The sequence below is a fragment of the Balaenoptera physalus genome (genome assembly GCF_965194825.1).
Source record: "Balaenoptera physalus genome assembly, chromosome: 3".
NCBI lineage: Eukaryota > Metazoa > Chordata > Mammalia > Artiodactyla > Balaenopteridae > Balaenoptera > Balaenoptera physalus.
The window spans coordinates 43,066,528-43,089,634 of NC_138890.1; the positions used below are offsets into that span (position 1 = coordinate 43,066,528).

The window sequence follows — 23,107 nt, forward strand, 5'->3', positions numbered from 1 at the left end:
TGCAAAGCACCCTCAAAAAGTCTCAATTATGTCATTGTTCATCTACAATATTGCTTTAGTTTCATATTCCATCAGAATCCTTATGATATCATGAGAAATAGTGCTTAATAACATGTCAGACTCTATTTTGCATTATGATTTTAAAATGATAAATTTCTTCTTATATTTTTATGAACTAGAACACACAGACTTATTGGATCGCCCATAATATAAACTGGAATAATTTGGAGCTCATGAGATTATTGTCAGTGCTCTGTGGGCATGATGCCCACTGGTCATTTTTATTTGGAGACTGATCCTGAGCTTTAAATCCAAATTAAGGAGTCACTTGTTTTTGTCTGAACTTCACTTGTGTGGCATGTTGGAATGCAGTGATTTTTTTCAATGAAAGCCATTGCTCAAATTAAATTCATTATCCCCAATGGTGTGTGAGCCTGGAGGATGGGAGGCAACACAGAATGATGCTGAGATTGGGATGAGGAAGGATGTATCCAGAAAAGTGAACAGACAGGGGGAGTGAGATTTTTAAAAAAGGGATGTTGAGGTTTAAATAGGCTTAGAAATAATTTTCATCCTAGCAAGACTTCTTGCTTCTCTCTTGGGGAACAGCTTCTTCAGCTGATGCCTTTATCTTTTCTTTCCTGTTTGGTAGAAAAATGAGCTTATTTCTTTTCCTTGAAGCAAAAATTTGTCAAGTATCACCTTTCCCTGGCAACTAGGAACTCCTTTCTTTCTCTGTGGCTTATATTGGACAGGAGGTGGGGTGGGTGAATGAATTTAATTTTTCTTTTTACTCAGAGGTGATTTGACATAAGTTTTTATACCTGGTTTCAATGACACATGATTAGATGTCCATCCCTTCTGTGCAGTTCACTATTTCTGCTGTATAACTTTGCATTTGTCACATGGTATTGACATGACTTTTGACTTTAAAAAATAAATTAGATATCAAGGCTCAACATTCAGTGTACATCCGAATTATCTGAGTATCTTACCCCCTAGCCAACTCCCACCAGGGCAAGATTACCAGATAATTCTGACATAGGTGGCCTGCACTTTGATGAGCTTCTATAAGGGCAGGGGTGAAGTTGTCTTCTGAGCTTGAGCTTGGCAGGTAGTAGGTGCTTAGTTAATACTTAATGAAGGAGGGACTGAATAATTTAATGGATAACTTAAAGAAATAGGCTGAACCAAGAGATAGCAAATCACCAAGAGCTTTAACCACTGGGTTTCAATGAAGTCATCAGGAGGGTATGTAGAATTTTGAAGAGAGGTGATCCATTTCATACTATTAGTTACATGACATTTTGTCCCTTTGGGTTATGCTTAAATGCCTTAAGACCAATGGCAAGTTTAACTTAAATAAAATATTTTAAACTTTGATGTTGAGGAATTTTAAAGGAGGAAATTCAGGATACCAATGGTGTGGAATCTGCCCAGTTGATATTCTTTTATGAATTATGCATATGAGAAACTAATAAATGATCTACATTTTACAGAGTAGGAGATGGATAGCTCTTAGGTGTTCTCATTTGAGTCAACTGGCATATCTTAGAGCATAAAGACTTTGGCAAAGACACTCATCATTTTTAGTTCCTAATTTATCCATTGCAAAATGGGGGCAGCATTCCCTAGGTTCTATTCTGAATGATATTCACTTCCATTTTTACAAAAATTAAGTTGTTTGTCTTTTCTTAGAGTAATGCCTATTCAGAAGAAATTCAGAAAACAGAGAAAAAAGTGGAAAAAAGAAAGACGTCATCTTTGTGCTGTAATTCAAAGTTAACTGCCATTAATACTAACGATCAATCAAGTCGGATATTTACTTACTGTTTTCCAAATACAGCTGTACCTGGTGCTGTGGGGAAGACAGAGGCACTGTAAAGGTGTCTGCAGTGCTGTGGAGGGGGCAGATGATTACTCAAGTGACTGGAGTACAGAATGTGAAGACGGAGTGTGACCAGAGCTGTAGCAGAGTGGAGGAGGGAATGATTAATTCTAGCTGAGGTTCTTGGGCTCAGTGCATTTAAACTGCACCTGGAAGATAAGTAGGATTATGGGAGGGTGAGATGGTGTGGGGTTGGGGAAGGCATTTCAGATCCAGGAATCCAGCCTTTGGGGAAGGCAGGAAGGAAACTTCATGTTCAGGGCGCAGGGTGTATCTCGACGTGACTGAAGCGAAGAATGCAAGAAGGTAAAGAGTAGGGGACCAATGTGCCTGGAAAGGTAAAATCTTGACATTATTAGGGACTTTGACCGATCCCCTGATCCAGCCATGGCCGGAACACTCACAACAGATTAATACTTTATGAGTATTCAACCTTTCTTGGTAATTACTCACAAACCCTATCACCTGCAGCGTCCACTTTTTCCCCCTGGAAATTCTATTTTTAAGTGGTTTCCTTAAAAAATAAAAGTTTTTTTTTTTTCTTTTGGAGAAAAACTTGAACCAAAGTCAGTGTGATCTTAGTACAGTTAGTATTAAGGGAGAAGAACTGGTACATGTTAGGCTCTCTGGGAATATTTATTGATTGAGTAAATGAATGACACTGAACATTTATAGTTCATAAAGTCTTGTAAAACAGTAGTGACTTGGGTTTTCAAAAAAGCCCTCATGTTTCAGTTACTGTGGATTTGAACTTCTTGATCTTTCTCTGGTGTCGGTCACCTCCACAGGGGAAATTAATATCGAAACTCTTAGAGTCCTTAGGAGGAAAAGTGAAATTGTAACATCAGATTCTAAATGAGTCTGCTTTAAAATTTTGTACACATAGGTATTAAACAGAGGGGTACTAAAAGCCTTTTATTTTCAACCTGTGGCTTTCTGTCTGCAAGAAAGACATTCAAAGATAGTGACTTGTGGAACTGGTAACCACAGATAGTATAACTAAATCCTTAAGGTGATATTCACTGACTCCTCCCAAGAGACCCAGGTTACACTGATTTTGCTTTGGCCATCATTCTCTGAACTTGGTTTGACTCTGTTACCAGACCCACTGGTCATTAATTGTGGTTAAAATGCATTTGAAATAGGCGAGGGTGTGCATAAGCAAAACTGAAACACATTAACATTTATAATTGGGAATATTCTGGTGGCAATACCAGAAATTTGTATGGTGACTTCAGCTGTAATCTTGAATGAATTTGATGATGCTGATAAGAGAATAGCTAGATATGGTCAATGATCCGTAGTCCCATAATATCTATCATATATATAACATACAAAGGAACATAGTTTCATGGATGTGGGTTTTGGAGCCAAACTGCCTACATTCAAATCCCAGCTCTACCACTTACTTGATAGGAAACCTTGGGCAAATCTCATAACCCCTCAGTAGTGTTATCTATAAAATGAGAATTGAGATAGTACTTCATAGGGTTGTTGTGAAGAGTAAATGGATTAATACATGTAAAGCACTCAGAACAGTGTCTTGTACATGGTATACTCATGTGTCTGCTGTAGTACCTGCTAAGTTGAGGTGTTGAGGCTCCTCCCACTTCACCTTTTAGGCCAGGCTTTGTGGGATGGGTCATTGTTATTGAAACAAAGTTGCCACTGCACTTGCATCTTTTCCAGCCTGGGGAAGGATTTGCACCAGTGACCAGAAATTCCTGTCTCAGATCCTATCCCTGGGTCTGCAGGACCTCTGTGCCATGTGATTCACTGCAGATCATGATCCTTGTAATGGAAACAGTTTAAGACAAATACATTCTCAGTCTATGCCCAGCCCCAAGAAGGACAAACACTTGGGTTTGTTTTTTGTTTTGTTTTGTTTTTTAATTAATTTTTATTGGTATAGTTGATTGATAATGTTGTGTTAGTTTCTGCTGTACAGCAAAGTGAATCAGTTATACATATACATCTATCCACTCTTTTTTCGATTCTTTTCCCATATAGGTCATTTACAGAATATTGAGTAGAGTTCCCTGTGCTATACAGTAGGTCCTTATTAGTTCTCTATTTTATATATAGTAGTGTGTATATGTCAATCCCAATCTCCCAATTTATCCCTCCCCCCTTCCTCCCTTGGTAACCATAAGTTTGTTTTCTACATCTGTGACTCTATTTCTGTTTTGTAAATAAGTTCATTTGTACCATTGTTTTAGATTCCACATATAAGCGATATTATATATTTGTCTTTCTCTGTCTGACTTACTTGACTCAGTATGACAATCTTTAGGTCCATCCATGTCACTGCAAATGACATTATTTTGTTCTTTTTTATGGCTGAGTAATATTCCATTGTATATATGTACCATATCTTCTTTATGCATTCCTCCGTCAGTGGACAATACTTGGTTTTGTTATCTGCCTCATTCCTGCTGCAAATAAAACTACTAGGGTGACTCAAAATGTCTGCCCAGGGCCAGGGTTTGTACCTTAATACATTTAAGCAAGAAACACTTGGCATTTGAGTAATCTTCATAAAAGAGTATCCCTGAAGATGAACGCCTGCTCTGCCACATCAAGTTCTACAGTTCTTTGGATGTGTGATGCTTTCTCATTTAATTTCCAGTCTAACCTTGTAACAGTTGGTGTAAGCTACAGCACCCTTGCTCTGGCTTCCCTTCTCCGTGTCATTTCTAAAGAATTGTGATTTATTCTTTCCCCATTGGCCACTGGTTATTTTGTCCTCCCCTCTCACTTTCCTGGTGCTTTTTCCCACCTTTCAGATTTGACTTTTAGCACCAGGAGATCTGTTTGTTGTGGGTCCTTTTACTGAAAACTATTTTTAAATTCTTTATTCTGCTGCTATGCTATCCCAAACACCTTTTTCTTTCTTTTTGGTAAATCCTCGCCGCTAATTATGTCCTTCCATTACGGCCCAGCTTGAGCTCTGAGGTCAGGGATGCTTTTCAAGTTGATCATGTTCGTCCCTTCAGGCTGAGAACACTTTGCAGAAATGTCTAAGATCCGAGGGACCTTGGCCACGGGAAAAGGTAAACTCCTTGAAGTCAGTGGCCAAGAATAGGGGCAGCACGTGCTCTCCCTCTGGGATCCCCAAGATAGAGCCACAGCTTGGTATCATTCCACCTCCCACTGTGGGGAGGGAGGAGAGAATGTGCCTCATCTGTGTAGAAGCCTCTCTGTGACCCTCGTTCTCCCCTTCCTGCCTTCCTCATCTCTCAGACAGAACTGGGGGGGGGGGGGTTTGAGTCAAGGCAGGTCCTCTCTCAGCAGCGTACTTGAATATCAGGAAAGGAGAGGTGGTCAGCCAGGCGGTGAGAAACCTTTGCCCTCGCAGAGGTTCAGCCTCCTCAGTCTGCCCTGGTGGCATCCCTAGGATTTTGGCAGACTTAGGGGTATCATATTTTCACATGCATGAACTGTACTCTACAACTTTTCCTGTGGACTAGGAACCCAAAAGTGTTGACATTGAAAATAAAGTTTTCTCTTTCTAGCTGTTTTCGTCCCCTGTTTTGAAGGGAGATCTATTTTTCATGGCAGTGGCCATGGACTCATGTTTACCTCTTCATGGAGGGCTCCCATGGAGTAGTGATGGCATTTCTGAAACAGTCTCTGGCATCTCGGGCGGTCTGGATAGGGATAGGTGCTTTCTGGTTAAATATTTTTAATTTGAGAGAATCCTTGTACTCCTGGAAAGTCTTCCTTGGTTACATCTGGGCAGTAGATCTGGTCCTGGAGCAGGCAGTTCTGCGCTTCGTCGTCAAAGCAAGGAGGATGGCTCAGTCTATGACAGGAACTCCTCCAAAGAGGCCCTTTGAATCATGAGGCATTTCTCTCTCTACCCTCCAGCGAGTGTGTGTGGGAACAGCTTGAATTTCACACAGAAGGGACCCCACAGTTGTTTCCACACAGCTGTTTCCTTCACTGGGCCAGAGTGAGTCTCCGTGTCTTGAATATCTTTGAGAAGGATCGTCTGCCACATAACCATCTGTGGGCATAAGTCAGAGGAACTTTCAGAGAGGCTTAAGACTGCAAATGGGGCTTTTATGTCTTAGTTTAGGTGTGCCTTGATGCTGTTCCTTTCCAGCCTGGACATTATGAGAGCGGCTGAAAACATCCAGACATGATTTTTCAGAATTGGGGTGGGGGGGGTGAAAACTCAACCTGCTCAGCCCAGATCTATTGCAACACTTTGCATAATAATTAATGATGTATAAGCTGTTGCCTAATGGACGGTTTTACTGTGTATGCCCTTCAGTTGTGACTAGCTGGAGTCCTCTGTGATTTAAGCTACTACCTCTCTCCTTTATGTCTTGGCCTTTGGGTAGAGCTGCTGTAGTCATTATTATCTCTCTTTGGTTTCTTTTTTATTTCTTTTTGAAGGTCACTCAATGAAACCTATAGTTCTCGTCAGATACATAGATCTTGGCTTCTTTTCTTAACCTTAACATTCAAAGAGAGAAGAATACTTTCTGTACCTGAAAAATCTCAATATCTCTGAGTGTTAGGCAGTGAGCAGTGGCCAGGGACAAATGATAATGAAAATAATTATCTCTTCTTCTATGCCAGGTACTATTTAAACACTCCACATATATTACTCATTTAATTCTCAATAACCCTCTGAAGTAGTTTCTTTTATTGTCCCCATTTTACAGATGAGAAAATTGAGGCACAGAGAGGATAAGTAACTTTTCTAAAGTCACACAGTTAATTAAAGAGTAAAGCTAGAATTCCGATGAAAGCCACACCATGTTGCTAAGAGGGAGGTACTGTTATTCCCATGTTTTATTGAGGCCACTGAGGTTCAGGGAATTGTAGAAATTTACCCAGGCTTGTCTTATCTTTAACCCAGGCTCCTGTCCAGTATACTCTACTGCTGTCTTCATTTTAGAATGTTCCCATTTCTACCCTTAGGAGGTCCTGGATTCTGTTTAGTTGTACAAATATTTACTGAAAACCCATTGGTTCTGAGTCTTGTGCCATGTGCTGGGTATACAGAGATAATTTTTTGTTATTTTACGTCCTCGTATGGATGGGTCATATCCTGTTGGCTAATTTCATCAACTTTCCTTTTGGGGGAGCCTAGTGGTACCTTTGGTATCCAGCGCTGTGCTTGTCACATGAAAGCTACTCCTAATACTGAATATCTATTGGTTGGTAAAATGTGACACAAGGAAATCACTGAATAAACAATTATGTTCTACAAATGTGTGTGGTCGGTTCAGTTAATGTTCAACGATGGGTAATGTCCTACATTAGCCTCATTGGTGAACTTAAACACAACTTTCAATAGGATGTCACTTTTGGTTTTATGACTGTCACTTTCCTAATTGAGGTAGTAGACTAAGTAGTGCAGTAGCTCCGGTGTTGAGCTTTTATTGGGCTGACTTTTGAAAAGCTAACACTGTATTGGAAAAATCATGCAACTAGAAGTCAGGACATGTGGATTATAGTTTTATCTCTCAGAATAATTATAACTGTGTGAGTATTGTCGTGTCTTCTGATGGCTCAATTTTCCCATATGCACGACGAGGAAGATAGACTCAGTGTTGGTTTAGGTCACTTATAAAGTCCTGTAAATCACGGAGAAAATTCATACCATGATGAGTCCTTTGGGCTAATATAGGGTATTAGTTTAGTTTTGACTGTAGATAAATATCTTAATTTTGTTGAGTCTTAGTTTTTTTACCATTCAGATGGGTTGATCATTCCTGGCCTGCCTAATTTGTAGGACTTTTGTGAGTATTTAGTGAGATTCTGGGTATATAAGTGCTTTGGATAATATAACACTGCATGAACACAAGATATTATTCGTATCGAAAGTTAACAGAAAGGTGTCAGGTTTCTCGCCACTCCTCCCCCCTACCAAAAAAAAAAAAATCCTGGAGTTTGGTCCTGGTTGGGCTGTTTCCTGTAGTTTATAGAACTCTTTGGAACGCTAAAGGGTCAATAGGGCCTTTGTCCTGCCTTAGGTCAGTTTCCCACGGTTGGGGTAAGGCTGCACACTCTTTCCCCCGACAACGTTATCAAACACACCCGACACTCAAAATGTGGTAATTTGTTAGACAAAAGTGAGGTCTTGAGTTACACTAACCTCCGCTTTGTTCAAAGCACCCCCTCGGAATCTGAGATCTTCTCCATAGGCCAGCAGAAGTGCACGTGTCCCCCAGGTTTACAAATGCCTTAAAAACAGCCTGATAAATCATCCCCCGAGTTTGTGTACCATGTCTAACTTCGTGTCTCGGTGGGGATATTTTTAACTCCTGCTTCTAACTCCTCTCAGTTCCTTTAAGGAAGTGTGATCCGAAAGGGTCAGACATTTGGCATCTACTTGGGGGAAAACTTTGAAAGAGTTCCTGATGCTCCCCCTGGGGTAGGGCTGGCTTTCTCCGAAAGAACTGGCCCTTCAGAGTGTCTTTGCCACATAAGGGCTTGTGCGAGGCCCCAGGCACCAGTTGATGCCATCTCTTCCCCATGACAGATGGTCAAGCCTTCAATTTCAGCTAGTGGTCTGCTGTTGAGAGGGCGGGCAGGAGATTCTGCCAGCGTGCCAAGTGACAGGGCTGCTTAGGGTACTGGGGATCTGGTGTGTGCCCGGCATAGCTTTTGTGCTAACGATGGGCTGGTGACAGGCGCCTCGCCCCGGCTCATCGCTGAGACAGAAGATCCCCTGCTCCCTTGATTCTGTTTCTCTCTGGCAGAGCTAGCGTCCTGTTTGCTGGTCTTTCAAAAGCCATTTTGGCACCAGATGGACCCCCTCATGGGGGCTAGCAGTTGTCTGACTTGAAGATGTCAGAGGGTGTGCTGACAGCTCCTTCTAACACAACCTGAATCTGGCTGTCGAGTCTGGGCTCAAATGGCTTAAACACACACAGGCAGCAAATATTATCAACCCTGGGGAACCGGGAATGGGAGCCGGGTGCCCACTGGATGGAGAAAGGCAGCGACGTCTCCCTCCACAATATTCATGTTGACGGAGTGGAAATAATCGTACTAATAATTAGTCTTATGATTACACTTATTTGTGCAATTGCCATTATTAGTACAGTTGCTGTCAATGGTACAATTACTATTAATATCAATATTGCACTACTTCTATTATTATTAAAACTACTATAGCATAATTGTTAAAAGCACAGGCTCTGTGCAAATTTGAGTTGATTCACATTTAATAACCTTTGGGCAACTTATTTAACTTCTCCGAACCTCAGTTTCCTCATCAATAAAATGGGATTAATACTGGAGTTTATTTAGGAGGCTTGAGTTGGGAAAATGCATTTGAAATTCTTAGCGTTCTGAGCACGAAGTAAGCACCTAATACATGAAAGACATGATTATTATTACTGCCACCATCACCATGCTTACTGTGTTCCAGACACTATGCATCATTGCAGTTAATTTTCACACTTGCCTTATATGGTAGGGACTGGTATTATACCCAATTTATAGATAAGGAAAGTGTGGTGCAGAGAAGTTCAGCTATTTATCAAGGTCACACAGCAGTACCTGTCAGAGTTTGGATGGGAATCCCATTCTGGGTATTTCTAAGGGTTGTGGCTTTTCTATCATACCAAGCTGACTCTTACTGTCAACTTAGTGATAATCAGCCCTGTCCTGGGGTTTGGGTGGCTTTTAAATATTCCCTTCCAACCAGCTATGCTTGGAAGAAGCAGCCAGTTTTCACATTTCAGGTGTCTTTGGATGTAGGCTTGAACCCCAGCAAGATGGCAGACTCACGGTCCCGACCTCCACCACATTAAACAGAGTCTGACAGCAATGTGTGATCACTAGGACTACCCAGCATTTGCCTCTGAGAGCTCAGAGGAAAGGGACAGTGCAAAGGCACCTAGGATTGTGACCACTCTCTCAAACCCCTTTCCTTTCGCCCAGACTACTACTGAAGTCAGGAGTCAGCACTGGCCAGTTGGGCTAGGGAATGACAGTGTTGCCTTTGAGCTGGATTTCATTTTACACAGCTGGGTTTCAGCAGTGTTCCATGAGTCATTTGTCTTGTTCAAAATGTTGATAAACTTTGGCCTCTGTGAAGAGAACCTGGAAGTAGGGATGAAGGATTGTTCAGAAGCCAGCTTTTACTGATGGGCAGTTGAGTGTTGCATGATGTTGAAAGAGCCATTTCAGGAAGATGTTTACATTTTAAAATGTTATTTTTGGGTTGACAAAGTCATTGTCTCTCTTCAAAGAGTTATTCCCACGCCATACTTCCCTCTTGGCATATTCTAAGAGACCAGGGAGGAGAGAGATTCTGCTGGGATATTTCTCAGTTTGGTTTTCAGAAATTGGCTGAATTTGGTGCATCTTTGTGCTATGCTGTCATTACAGAGGTGTTATTTGGTTGATAGGCTTTGTACTCAGAGCTAAGACCGGACTGAGGCATCCTGGAGTGATAGTTCTTCACAAATTATGTGTATTGAAATAGGGATTTTACTCCAGTGTAGACTTGAAGTGGAGAAAAGGTGAAGACAAGAAAATTCCTATGGGAATTTAACTAATCAACATTTTAATGCAGTGTAACATTTTGGGAAAATATTTGGGCCTGAAATTCACAGCACTAAAAGTGAAAAGGAATGAAGAACTTTTGGCAGCTTTTAAAATGCTTCTTTCCCCAAACATAGGCAGGTGGAGAGGTTTAATTGTAGGTGGCCAACAAGAATGCCCTAACTGGACACTTTTGATCCTTGCTGCCTTTCTGTGATGAACTTTAACAACTGCCAGCTGAGAAATATAGAAATAACTCATCTAAGTTATCACCCAGACCAGGACACTTTTGAAAGTTAAAGTGGGTACTGTTCATACTTACACTAATACAACTGGTGTAAACTAGAATTATTCTTGGCAAATTTGGACCTTTGGTCACCCTAGCCAGTAAAACCCATAGATCTCACTCTAGAATCAATTCAGAGATCAAGGTGGCAGTGAGGCAGGACGTTCCTCCTTCCATCACAAATAGCTTTTGTCTATAGCATGCATGTAAGGAAAACATATGGGATATGTTCAAGAAGCCAAAGGACTTCAGTCAGTATGTGAATCTTACCTACTTCTCATAAGTACTCCTAATTAGAATATTTTATTTGGAGATGCTAAGATAAAAAGTGTTTACCATCTCCTTACATTCATCTAGCGTGTATCTTGCCGGTTCATCATCTGTGAATTTACGGGGCTTAAATTACATGTTGTTGTTGGGGACTATAAGTAATTCTCAGGCAATTATCTCCAATTGGACCCTGCCTTAAATTATGGGGAAGACTTACCCTCTTTATGAGTGAACATACTTCCTTGGGGGCTTAATTCTTTTGTGACATCTGTTGGCAGCACGGAGAGCATTCTCTTCATGAAGAAGGTCCAGCTTGGATGCAAAACAAAGGCTAAAGCTTTAAACAGAATACTGGCTCTAACATCATTCTGAATATTTCAGGAAACGTGCAGAGAATAGAATGCATGACCCAGAAGTGACTTACTACTTTTTTCCCTTCTGTGTCAGGACTGAAATGCTAACCGTGATAATTTGTTTCTTCACAGGTTCTTCTTGAAATTTTTCCTCAAGTGTAACCAAAATTGCCTAAAGAATGCGGGAAACCCACGTGACATGCGGAGATTCCAGGTGGGTCTGTCTTGTCTTTCTTATACCTCAATAATGATATGAGTATCGGGAGAGGGTAAAAAGTCTTAGGTGGAGAAGAAACAGTATCATTGTTTTCCCAGAGGTGCAGAGCAGGTGAGACTTTGGGTCCCCAGGTCTCTGTACTCTAGAAGTTGTTGTTTTTATTAAAGAAGAATTAGGACTGAGCCACCTGCGTTCACTGGTTGAAGCAATGGTACCCTTTGAGCCTAGTTTGGCTTCCCAAATGGACTCATAAGCTTAAACCACTGCAGGTTAAGTGAAGTACATACAAAATGATGCATCCTTTGCCGAAAGTTCTACAGGTAGAAAACTGGTAAATAGGAGCTTTGTGCTGTTTTGGAATGATGTCACCTTCCTCCTTCCTTTCTCTCTGTTTTCCTTTTCCAATCTTGGAAATTGTTGTCAGTAATTATCTATTAAAAATGGACCCCTGAAGAAGCAGGGCATATCTAGGGCGGTATGGGTGACACTCAGTCTGTTTCAGAAATGTCCTTGTACAGCAACATGTAAATGTTTTCAAGCATCAGTCATATCTGCCACCATTTGAAGCATGAGTGGTATGTCAACTTCATATAATTATACATTTACTAAAGGAAAAAAGATGTGAAAATACATGTGTTAACTTCCAAGACACAGACATGGTGGTTGGGTTTTAGGAAGGGTTGCTAAGTTCTAGATACATGCTTCTCAAGCCCTAAAGTGCTGAGAATCCTCTGGGGATCTTGTTAAAATGCTAATTGAGGTCTGAGATGTGCCTGAAATTCTACCTTTCTAACAAGCTCCCAAGCGATGGCAAAGCCATGGACCACACTTTGAGTAGCAAGGTTCTAGACCCTTGTGTTGCTCTCCGTCTAATTTTATGACTAACTTATTTGCATGGTCAATGTTAGTTTCTCCACCAGAGTAATGATTCATCTATGGATGCCCATGGGGTCTGTCAGTGAAAAATAGCATGGTGTTTAAGGTATGTTCTTAGGTATAGTTAGTCCACTTTAAGTGTAGATTGAAATATATGATCTCTGAGAGGATCTTGACAAATTTTAGCTGCATATTCTCTGATGGGAGAAAGGGAAGGGATGATTCTGGGCACTGAGTTTTGGATGTCAAGATCTCTTAGTCTCCAAGATGATTATTTTTATTTTAATTTTTATTATTATTATTTTTAACATCTTTATTGGAGTATAACTGCTTTACAATGGTGTGTTAGCTTCTGCTTTATAACAAAGTGAATCAGTTATATATATACATATATCCCCATATCTCTTCCCTCTTGCGTCTCCCTCCCTCCCACAAGATGATTATTTTTAATAGGTGAGACTCAGTAGTCTCATGAAAGAACAAATTCATTAGAAAGAAGACATTCTCTCCTGAGATTCTGAAGCAGTTCTGGAAATCATTTGGCCTTGCCACCTTTTGTCCTGACAGATAAATGGGGAGAATCCCTAGATTCCTAGTGTCCTGGAAAATGTTTCTCCTGGGGAGCTTCTGACTAAGTGGGTAGACTTGGGTGCTTTCATTCCCACCCAGGACATTTTGCATTGAGTTGGAGTCAGCTTTGCTGGTGAAACGTGTGATGCTATTAAGTATGTGTTGCTAAGTGTCTTGGAACATGAGGTTAGGTTTCAGTATAAACTGTGTTGTCACTTACCTTGGCCTTGAAATGGGCCATAGATCTCCTTTGACCAAACTTGGATTAAGAACAAGGCATATCCAGGCACGAACCAATTGATGTGTAATAAACGTGTCTAGTAGACATGTGTGATGCCTTATGAATACTGGGATCAACTTTGCTGTGCTTCTCAGGGCAGAAGAGTTAGAGATGGACTTTGGTGACACCAGGAATCTAAAAGAGTATGTGTGTAAGACTTCTGGGGCCTTGTGTGTTTTTCCTCACAGGACCTGCCAGTGAAATGTCTGAAAGCTTTGAAGTATAGGAATGTAGCTCTTGGATGAGATGAGAACCAACTCAGTCTATTATTTTTGAGAGTATCTAGAAAGCTTTATTTTTACAGACAAAATAGTTATTCTTTGTTTAGCATAAGGGCTATTGAGTCAAGGAGGCATGAGTTAGATTTCTGCAAAACCTCAATTTCCTCAACTGTAAAATGGAGTAAAAATGATGATTCTGCTGATTTCACAAAAGACAGTATTTTGTAAGCATAACTAATTTACACATGATCAAATATAAATGTAAGCTTTTGGAGAGAATATTTGCTATAAACTAAAGCTGGGTCATTAGTTCAGTATCAGGTTTCTCAGCCTGGGCACAAATGACATTTTAGACTGAATAATCCTTTGTTTGGAGGTGGGGGTGGATTTGTCCTGTTTATCATAGGATGTTTAGTAGATGTCACTGGCCTCTACCCACTAGATACCAGTAGAGAGACCATCCCCCCACTGCAGTCATGACAGACCACAATGTCTCCAGACATTGACAAATGTCCCCTTGTGGGGGTGGGAGTGCAGAATTGCCCCTGGTTGTGAATCACTGGTTTAGTCCTATACCTGATGACCTCTGACTCTCCCTGGAAATATCCAGCAACTTAAACTCAATGAGCCCTAAACTCCATTGTCAGCCTCGTTTTTTTTGTGCGTAAGCCTCCACCGCAAGCTGGCTTCTCTTCCTGCGTTCCCTTCCTGGGTTCATTCCTAACTGCCTTAAGTGCTGGAGAGATGACTGTTTACATTTGTGTCTGCATTCAGGGTGTTCCGTAGACATATGTATAACTATATGTGTCCATGTGTGTACCTTGATGTATGACCATGGACATTGTCCGTAATGATGATGATGAAGCTAACATTTATTGGGTACTCACTATGTGAGAGGTATTGTGCTAAGTATTTTACATGAGTTATCATATTTATCTTCACAATATATGCAAATAGGGTTTAGGAATGTGCAAATAGGGATTATTCCCATTTTACAGATGAGGAAACTGAAGTCTAGAGAAGTTAAGCAATTTGCCCAAAGTCACCCATCTACTAAGTAGTGAAGCAGTGATTCAACCCAGTCAGTCTGACTCAGATGTTCTCTAGTGTCATGGGACAGTAAATAACTTGTCCAGAGCCTGTAGGCAATACTTAGTGAAGCAGTAAAGAGGTTTCTCGACATCTGAGAGCCCCAGTGGCTACCCGTGAATATGTGTTAGAATCCTGGGAAAGCTGAGGAGCATTTTCAAAAGGGGTATTTGCTGTGAATAGAACCTAAGGATACCGTCTGCATGAAGGACACTGGGATGCCAGCAAAGCTCATCAAGCAGTGCGTGGAGTTGTGTGGAAGGGGAAGAACTTGAGCACTGTTTCTGATCAGAGCCACAGTGTTGGTCAGTGTTTATTCATATGAACTTTAGAGAAAGAAGCTATTGCTCAGAAAACTGCCTGCACTTCACCTAATCGATGGAGGTTTTAGCCAGTTCTCCAGGGCAAGAAAGACCCCTCACCAAATGAAGCCTGAGTCCAGTGGCCCCTGACAGCTCAGAGAATTCTGTTCGGAAATCACACTGAAGTTCCCAACTGTTAGGACTAAACCAAGAGGGGGAGGATTAGTCTTCCCTGCAGCTACCCTGGCTGACAGAGGTGTGTCCTAGAAACATTGGTGGAACTTTTCCTATGAATAGGCATTGATTGCCATCATTTTTCTCACAGTACGCTAATTGGGAAGCTGGTTTCAAATATTTTGATGTCACTGTTGCCCTGGGCAGGGGCTGGGGGGAGTGAGAGAGTGTCATTTTGGCAGGAGAAAACTCCTTTCTACTCTTTTCATCTCGATGTGACTTTTCCCCGTTATACTGAAAACCCGAAGCCTGGAGACATCTGAGTGAGAAGGCACTCTTCTGCCTATTCAGTGGGCTCCCCCCACCTGTCGTGGGTGCCGCTTTTTCTCTCACCCCGTTTTGTATGCTCACCAGGCCAGCCTGATCTTCATGCAGCCATGCCAGAGCGTGTCTCCTCTGAACAGCAATCACGGGCCTGTGTAGGTGACTGAGGAGGACATAAGAAAGGTTGTTGATCTCTTGACATGTAAAGACATTCTGTCAAGCAAACTCAGACTCACAGCGACTGAGCTTCTGGTGTGTAAACAGAGACTGCTTAATTACACAGGTCATGTCAATTAGTGTGACCTTAGCGTTTTCAAGAAATTAATCACTTTCTGTAGAGCTCGGCTGTGTTCATACTTTAAGGCAGTATGGAATAAACCTTGTAGAGAATCTGGTACAATCTTTTTTCTTTTTTTTTTTTTTTTATAATGGATGTTTTCTTTTGAAATCCCCAGGCTGTGGTTAGGGTAACAAACTTGCTTAAATACAACAGTGGATACAGGCTTCATTCAGTTCTGGCGGGTGTGGGGACATGGGGAGGAAGAGAGAAGGAGGGAAAGCCGTGAATGAAGACAGCTCATGACAGGGAGAATTTCACTGTGACTAAATGAGCCCATTTCTTCATCTTGACACTAAAAACACGCTAATGTCAAAGGACTGTGTTAAAGCCATGTCACAGGTCTGGTTTTTAAGTGACAGGAGCTAGACAATTCAAGGTTAAGATTTAAATCCTTATCAATAGCTTTCCTTGTTGGGGCTGGCAGAGTGGGGTGTTGAGGGGAGGAACAAGAATTGGGTACAAGCTGTCATCACAGTAGATACCATAATACCTGAACACTGGGAAGTAAATTTCCAGGTTCATCTTATCTCTTTAACAAAGTTTTCCATAGGATGTAAATCTCTCTCTGTGTATAAATGTTAGCTCTGTAGCTACATGTGAACATAAATGTAAGATATCTTTGTTCCTGCCTGCATGCCTGCCCTCAGTAGTATTTATTGACATGGGAGGTGGTGAGTGTACCATGATGAACAAAAAAGACCGAGTGTTTGCCCTAATGAAACTTATATTCTAGTCAGGGTCTATTAGTTAGGTTAACACTAGCTGCTGTAAAAAATAGACCAAAGAATATATAATGGCTCGTGTACAAGAGAAGGTTATTTCTTGCTAACATAATGGTACAAGGCAGGTATTCCTGGTTGGTGAGCAGATCTTATACATGAAGTAGTTTGGGGACCTGTGTCTCCACCATTCCCTAGAATCTCGTTGTCTCCATCCATCCAGTTGAAGGGTAAAGAGTGCATGCAGGGGGTACGTGGACTTCTTAAACCCTGGTCTTCGAAGTGATCCTCGTCAAATCTGCCCACATTCTACTGGCTAGAAGTCTGTCACACGGCCATGTGTAACCACAGAGAAACCTGAGAGTGTCTAGTTGTACCACCCAAGAAGAAGAGAAAATGGATATATAAGGAATGATTACCATCAGCTGCTATGCTGTGTACAAATAATTACACATCATTAAAATTTTTAATTATTGCTATAAAGGAAGTGAAACAGGATATTATGAGAGAGAATACCAGTGTGGGATCAGGGATGGGAACCTACTTTAAAGCAGGTGCCCAGGGAAAACTTCTGAGGAGGGGACTTTTAAGCTCAGAGGTAATGGATAAGAATCACTCATCCTGAGGAGAGCCAAAAGAATTTTCTGAGCAGAGAGAACAGCAAGGTCCCAATTCATGTTTATCTCACGTTTATCTGAGGAGATGAACAATCTTCTTTCACTTACGAGTCATTTGGAGTGAGGGGGTAGGAAATAGGAGAAACGACTAGGTTATTCTTCCCAAATTCCCACCAAAAATGTCTGGTCTTTCAAAAATGATGACATGGTAAATGACATTAAAAGGCAACTCTCTGCCCCCCTTTTTTGGGTGAATTCTATAAATTTTGGGGAATCCTCGTTACTTATTCAGAAGCCTGCAGTGTATGATTAGAGGATTCTTAAAATATATGCCCAACCCCTGCAGTTTCGGTCTGCTTTTAAAGGCGCTTAAATAAAGAAGGAAATATTCTTATCCCTTTTATTTCTCTCCCACTCTCCCCCACCCCCTGTCTTATATTGTTTTGACAAACAGCACATCTTGCAATTAAATTCTTTACCAACAGAATGCTAGGGGCCCGAGCTGCCATCACTCCCTTCCTACAGAATAATTTCAAGATGCACCATGCTGATTAATTATACTGAAAGCAGCTCTAATGATAGTTTCAGAATACAGGATTAATTCACATAACGTGGTAAATACAAATGGTGGATTTTCAACCTGATGTATTAAACCATTACAGCTTACTGGGCAAATATGTATCTTGGCATGAGCCTTATGCTGGGCCTTGGCAGAAAATATGCATCACTGAAAAGGAATCCTTATGAACAGGATTTGATGAGTGGTAGCTCTTCACTAGGAGGAAATAAATTCCTACATTAAGTACAGTTGCTATTGAAAAAAATGTAAAATACATTAAACAATAGATGTAAAAGTGTTTGGTTTGATCAGTGTTGCCAATGGATATTGGTTCTGAGGATGTCTATACTTACTGAGACTTACCAACAGAAGATATTCTTATATTCTTCCACTTTTTAGGTTGTAACTTATAGAGCTCTTATTATGTGTGAGACCCTGTACTAAGTGTTTTACATGTATAATTTTATTTATTTTTCTACCCTTTTCCCCTTGTTTACTTTCCTCCAAACGGGTACATTGGCTGCCTTTCTCTTCCATCATTTCTCTTCCCCAAATATACTAAACTCATTCCTGCCTCAGGATTTTTACACTTGCTATTCCATCCCCCTGGAAATTCTTCCACCATATCATTGAATGGCTGGATACTTCTTATTACTCAGATTTCAGCTAACATGTCACCTCCTTAGAGAGGCCTTCCTAATCATCCACTCAAAAGTAGCTCCCACCTAGGCGTCAGCTCCCTCTCCTCATTTTATTTTCTTCTTGGAACTTTTCACATTCCAAAATTTGCTTTCATTGTTTATTTATTTATTGTCTGAAAACGCTTTTTGATTCCCAATGGGAACTAAGCTCTTGATGGGCGAATACTTTGTCTTGTTCATTGCTGCTTCTCCAGTACATAGAATAATGCCTGGCACTTATTCCTATGATTAAATGACTTACCTAAGGTTACAGACTAGTAAATGATGGAGTCGGGGTTCAAACTCAGCACTGTCTGACCCTGGAAACTGAGCTGATGACTAATATGCTACTTTCTTTCTCCCAGTTTCCATACCTGTGTGCCATGGTCCCATCGGCAGAGAGCACGCATGGCAGTTCTGTATGTTTGGGCTTACTGCTACTTAAAATGGCCAATGGGAACACATAAATGGAGAGCACCAGTTAAATGCCAATGACACCATCAAGAGTCATCAAAAGTATCCTGATCCACAGAGAGAGAAACTAGGTTCAGATCAATGATGAGCTTTTTACGTCTACAGTGTGTCACAGTTCAGGAGACAGAAGCTGAGTCTAGTTTCCAATAGTCCAAATTAGTCTAGCACAAGAATCTGAGGATTTAGAAGTGTCTGTTCTTGTCTTACTGTTAAAAGAAGAGCGATTTTTGCCTTGAGCCTTAAAGGGCGGATTTAATTCAGCTACTCGCTCCCTCACTCCTGCAGTTCCACTCTGTTACATCCTGTAGGTTCATGCGTCCTCCATAATTTTTAATGAGTTATTTGGGCTCTTTCAACCAGATAGAAACTAACAATCAGGCTGGTTTCAGAGAATATCTCGTTTCATATCAGTCAAGGATATTTTAAAGGACAGAGTTAATGAAGACCCAACTGCAGCAGACCTTTTTTATGTAAATAATACCTAAAGTGTGGTCAGCCAGATAGACGCAGCGAAGTGTACTGGAAGAGACCAGAGGCAGGGGAGAGAGGGCCTAAGCCAGGAGCTTGTCTTGAGAGGCCAGAAGCTGTTGTGGGGGAGAGAAGTGGACCTGGAGTCTGAAGTTTCCCTTCAGGTTTGCCCCTGCTCTTAATTTGTCCTATGGCCTTGAGGATGTTTTTAAGTCTCTTGGACCTCAGTTTTCCAAGCTGTAAAAGGAGGCATTGGACAAATTTGCAGTATCATAACTACTAAGGACTCCTTTTGTGATTTTTATCCTACAAACGTCTTGTGGTGACATATTTTTCAATGTAATTGCATTTATTGAGTAAGAATCACAATCTCTATTTTAAAATTAGTCAAAGCCATGTGAAACTGCCAATTTAGAGCTTCTCATGTGCATGAGATAACCGTGTTTCCACATAGAACTGTTATAATCCCATATCAATAAAGGAAGGTTACTGAATGTTTTGGTATCCATCCTTACTATGGATGAGTTTAGGATGCCGTCTCTGAAATGTTGTCCCCAGTACAACATTTGAAAACTTGTCGTTGGAAGCCACTAGATTGGCTGATCTCTTGGGTCCCTTGTGACTTGTTGGAGGAGACTATAAAGAGTAGTTCAGTAGACAGGTTGGATGTAGAATGTGGGCTGTGTGAAGTAGAGGGTAGAATTTTGATCAGTAGACTTTATTTTGTAGAGCAGTTTTAGGTTTACAGAAAAATGAGGGGAAAGTACAGAGAGTTCACAAATACTCCCTTAATACCCCCTCCCCAGTTTCCCTTATTATTAACACCTTGCATTAGTGTGATACATGTATTACAATTGATGTGTCAATGTTGATACACAATATTGTTAATTGTTAATTAACATCCATAGTTTACACTAGGACTCACTATGATGTACATTCTTTGGGTTTATACAAACTCATGATGTTATGTATCTACCATTACAGTATCATATAGAATGGTTTCATTCCCCACCCACCCCCCAAATCCTCTGTGCTCTACCTATTCATCCCTCCCTCCCTCTTCCCAAACTCCAGGCAACCACTGATCTTTTTACTATCTCCATAGTTTTCCCTTTTCCAAAATGTCATATGGTTGGAATCATACAGTGTATAGTCTTTACAGGTTGGCTATTTTCATTTAGCAATTTGCATTTAAGGTTCCTTCATGTCTTTTTGTTCCTTGATAGCTCATTCCTTTTTTTAAAATTTTATTATTTTTTATACATTTTTATTGGAGTATAATTGATTTACAATGTTGTGTTAGTTTCTGCTGTACAACAAAGTGAATCAGCTATATGTATACACATATCCCCATATCCCCTCCCTCTTGAGCCTCCCTCCCTCCCTCCCTCCCTATCCCACCCCTCTATGTCATCACAAAATACCAAGCTGATCTCCCTGTGCTGTGTGGCTGCTTCCCACTAGCTATCTATTTTACATTTGGTAGTATGTTTATGTCAGTGCTACACTCTTACTATGTCCCCGCCTCCCCTTCCTACCCCGTGTCCTCAAGTCCATTCTCTATGTCTGCATCTTTATTCCTGACCTGCCACTGGGTCCATAAGTACCATTTTTCTAGATTCCACATGTATGCATTAATATACGGTATTTGTTTTCCTCTTTCTGACTTACTTCACTCTGTATGACAGACTCTAGGTCCATCCACCTCACTACAAATAACTCAAGTTTGTTCCTTTTTATGACTGAGTAATATTCCATTATATATATATGTGCCATATCTTCTTTATCCATTCATCTGTTGACGGACATTTAGGTTGCTTCCACATCCTGGCTACTGTAAATAGTGCTGCGATGAACACTGTGGTACATGTATCTTTTTGAATTATGGTTTTCTCAGGGTATATGCCCAGTAGTGGATTTGCTGGGTCATATGGTAATTCTATTTTCAGTTTTTTAAGGAATCTGAATACTGTTCTCCATAGTGGCTGTATCAATTTACATTTCCACCAACAGTGCAAAAGGGTTCCCTTTTCTCCACACCGTCTCCAGCATTTATTGTTTCTAGAATTTTGATGATGGCCATTCTGAGTGGTGTGAGGTGATACCTCATTGTAGTTTTGATTTGCATTTCTCTAATGATTAGTAATGTTGAGCATCTTTTCATGTGTTTGTCGGCAATCTGTATGTCTTCTTTGGAGAAGTGTCTATTTAGGTCTAATACCCATTTTTGGATTGGGTTGTTTGTTTTTTTGATATTGAGCTGCATGAGCTGCTTATATATTTTGGAGATTAATCCTTTGTCAGTTGCTTCATTTGCAAATATTTTCTCCCATTCCATAAATTGTCTTTTGGTCTTGTTTATGGTTTCCTTTGCTGTTCATAAGCTTTGAAGTTTCATTAGGTCCCATTTGTTTATTTTTGTTTTTATTTCCATTTCTCTAGGAGGTGGGTCAAAAAAGGATGTTGCTGTGATTTATGTCATAGAGTGTTCTGCCTATGTTTTCCTCTAAGAGTTTTATAGTGTTTGGCCTTACATTTAGGTCTCTAATCCATTTTGAGTTTATTTTTGTGTATGGTTTTAGGAAGTGTTCTAATTTCATTCTTTTACATGTAGCTGTCCAGTTTTCCCAGCACCACTTATTGAAGAGGCTGTCTTTTCTCCATTGTATATTCTTGCCTCCTTTGTCAAAGATAAGGTGACCATATGTGTGTGGGTTTATCTCTGGGCTTTCTATCCTGTTGCATTGATCTATATTTCTGTTTATGTGCCAGTACCATACTGTCTTGACTACTGTAGCTTTGTAGTATAGTCTGAAGTCAGGGAGCCTGATTCCTCCAGCTCCATTTTTCTTTCTCAAAGTTGCTTTGGCTATTCGGGGTCTTTTGTGTTTCCATACAAATTGTAAAATTTTTTGCTCTAGTTCTGTGCAAAATGCCATTGGTAATTTGATAGGGATTGCATTGAGTGTGTAGATTGCTTTGGGTAGTATAAGCTCATTTCCTTTTTTTTGCTGCATCATCCTCCATTCTATGGATTACCAGTTTGTTTATCCATTTACCTACAGAAGGACCTTCTGGTTGCCGATGCCTTTTATTTAGTTGAATTTTTTTTATGGATATAATTGTAGATTCACATGCAGTTGTTCAAAATTATGCAGAGGGATCCTGTGTATCCTTTACTCAGTCTACCCTTATAGTAATATTTTACAAAACTTTTGAGCAATATTACATTGTACTATACAGTATTCATACAGGATATAAACATTGATACAATCCATCCATATTATTCACATGTCGCTAGTTTTACTTGTACTCATCTGTGTGTGTATGCTTTTAGTGCTATAAAATTTTATCATGTGTAGGTCTGTGTATCTATCACCACAGTCAAGATATTGGGCATTTCTGTCCACACAAGGATCCCTCCTGTTGTCCTTCTATAGTAGCCCCATCCACCTTCCCTCTGTCCCTAATCCCTGGCAACCACTAATTTGTTCTTCATTTCTAAACTTTTGCTATTTCAAGAATAAATAAATAGAATCATGCAGTGTACTAGTTTGCTATGATTGCTGTGACAAAATACCACAGACCAGGTGGCTTAAAAACAGGAATGTATTTTCTCAAAGTTCTAGAGGCTGGAAGTCCCAGCTCAAGGTGTCAGCAGGTTTGGTTTCCTCTGAGGCCTCTCCTTGGCTTGCAGATGGCCACCTTCTCACTGTGTCCTCACATGGTCTTTCCTCTTTGCATGAACACCTTGTGTGCCCAAATTTCCTCTTCTTATAAGGACACCAATCAGATTAGATTAAGTCCCACCCGAACAGCCTCATTTTAACTTAATTACCCCCTTCAAAGGCCCTATCTCCAAATACAGTCACATCCTGAGGTT

At 40.6% G+C, this 23,107-nt stretch overlaps 1 protein-coding gene across 7 annotated transcripts in view; it reads left to right on the forward strand.

Annotated features, from left to right (window-relative positions):
• The window catches only part of EBF1 (EBF transcription factor 1), a 393,420-nt gene that overhangs the window by 239,422 nt on the left and 130,891 nt on the right, over nucleotides 1-23,107 (forward strand). For all 7 annotated transcript variants that reach the window (XM_082453917.1, XM_082453918.1, XM_082453919.1 and 4 more), the window contains exon 7: nucleotides 11,447-11,528. In XM_082453917.1, coding sequence (XP_082310043.1) covers nucleotides 11,447-11,528 — 82 coding nt within the window. The remainder of the gene's footprint in view (nucleotides 1-11,446; nucleotides 11,529-23,107) is intronic.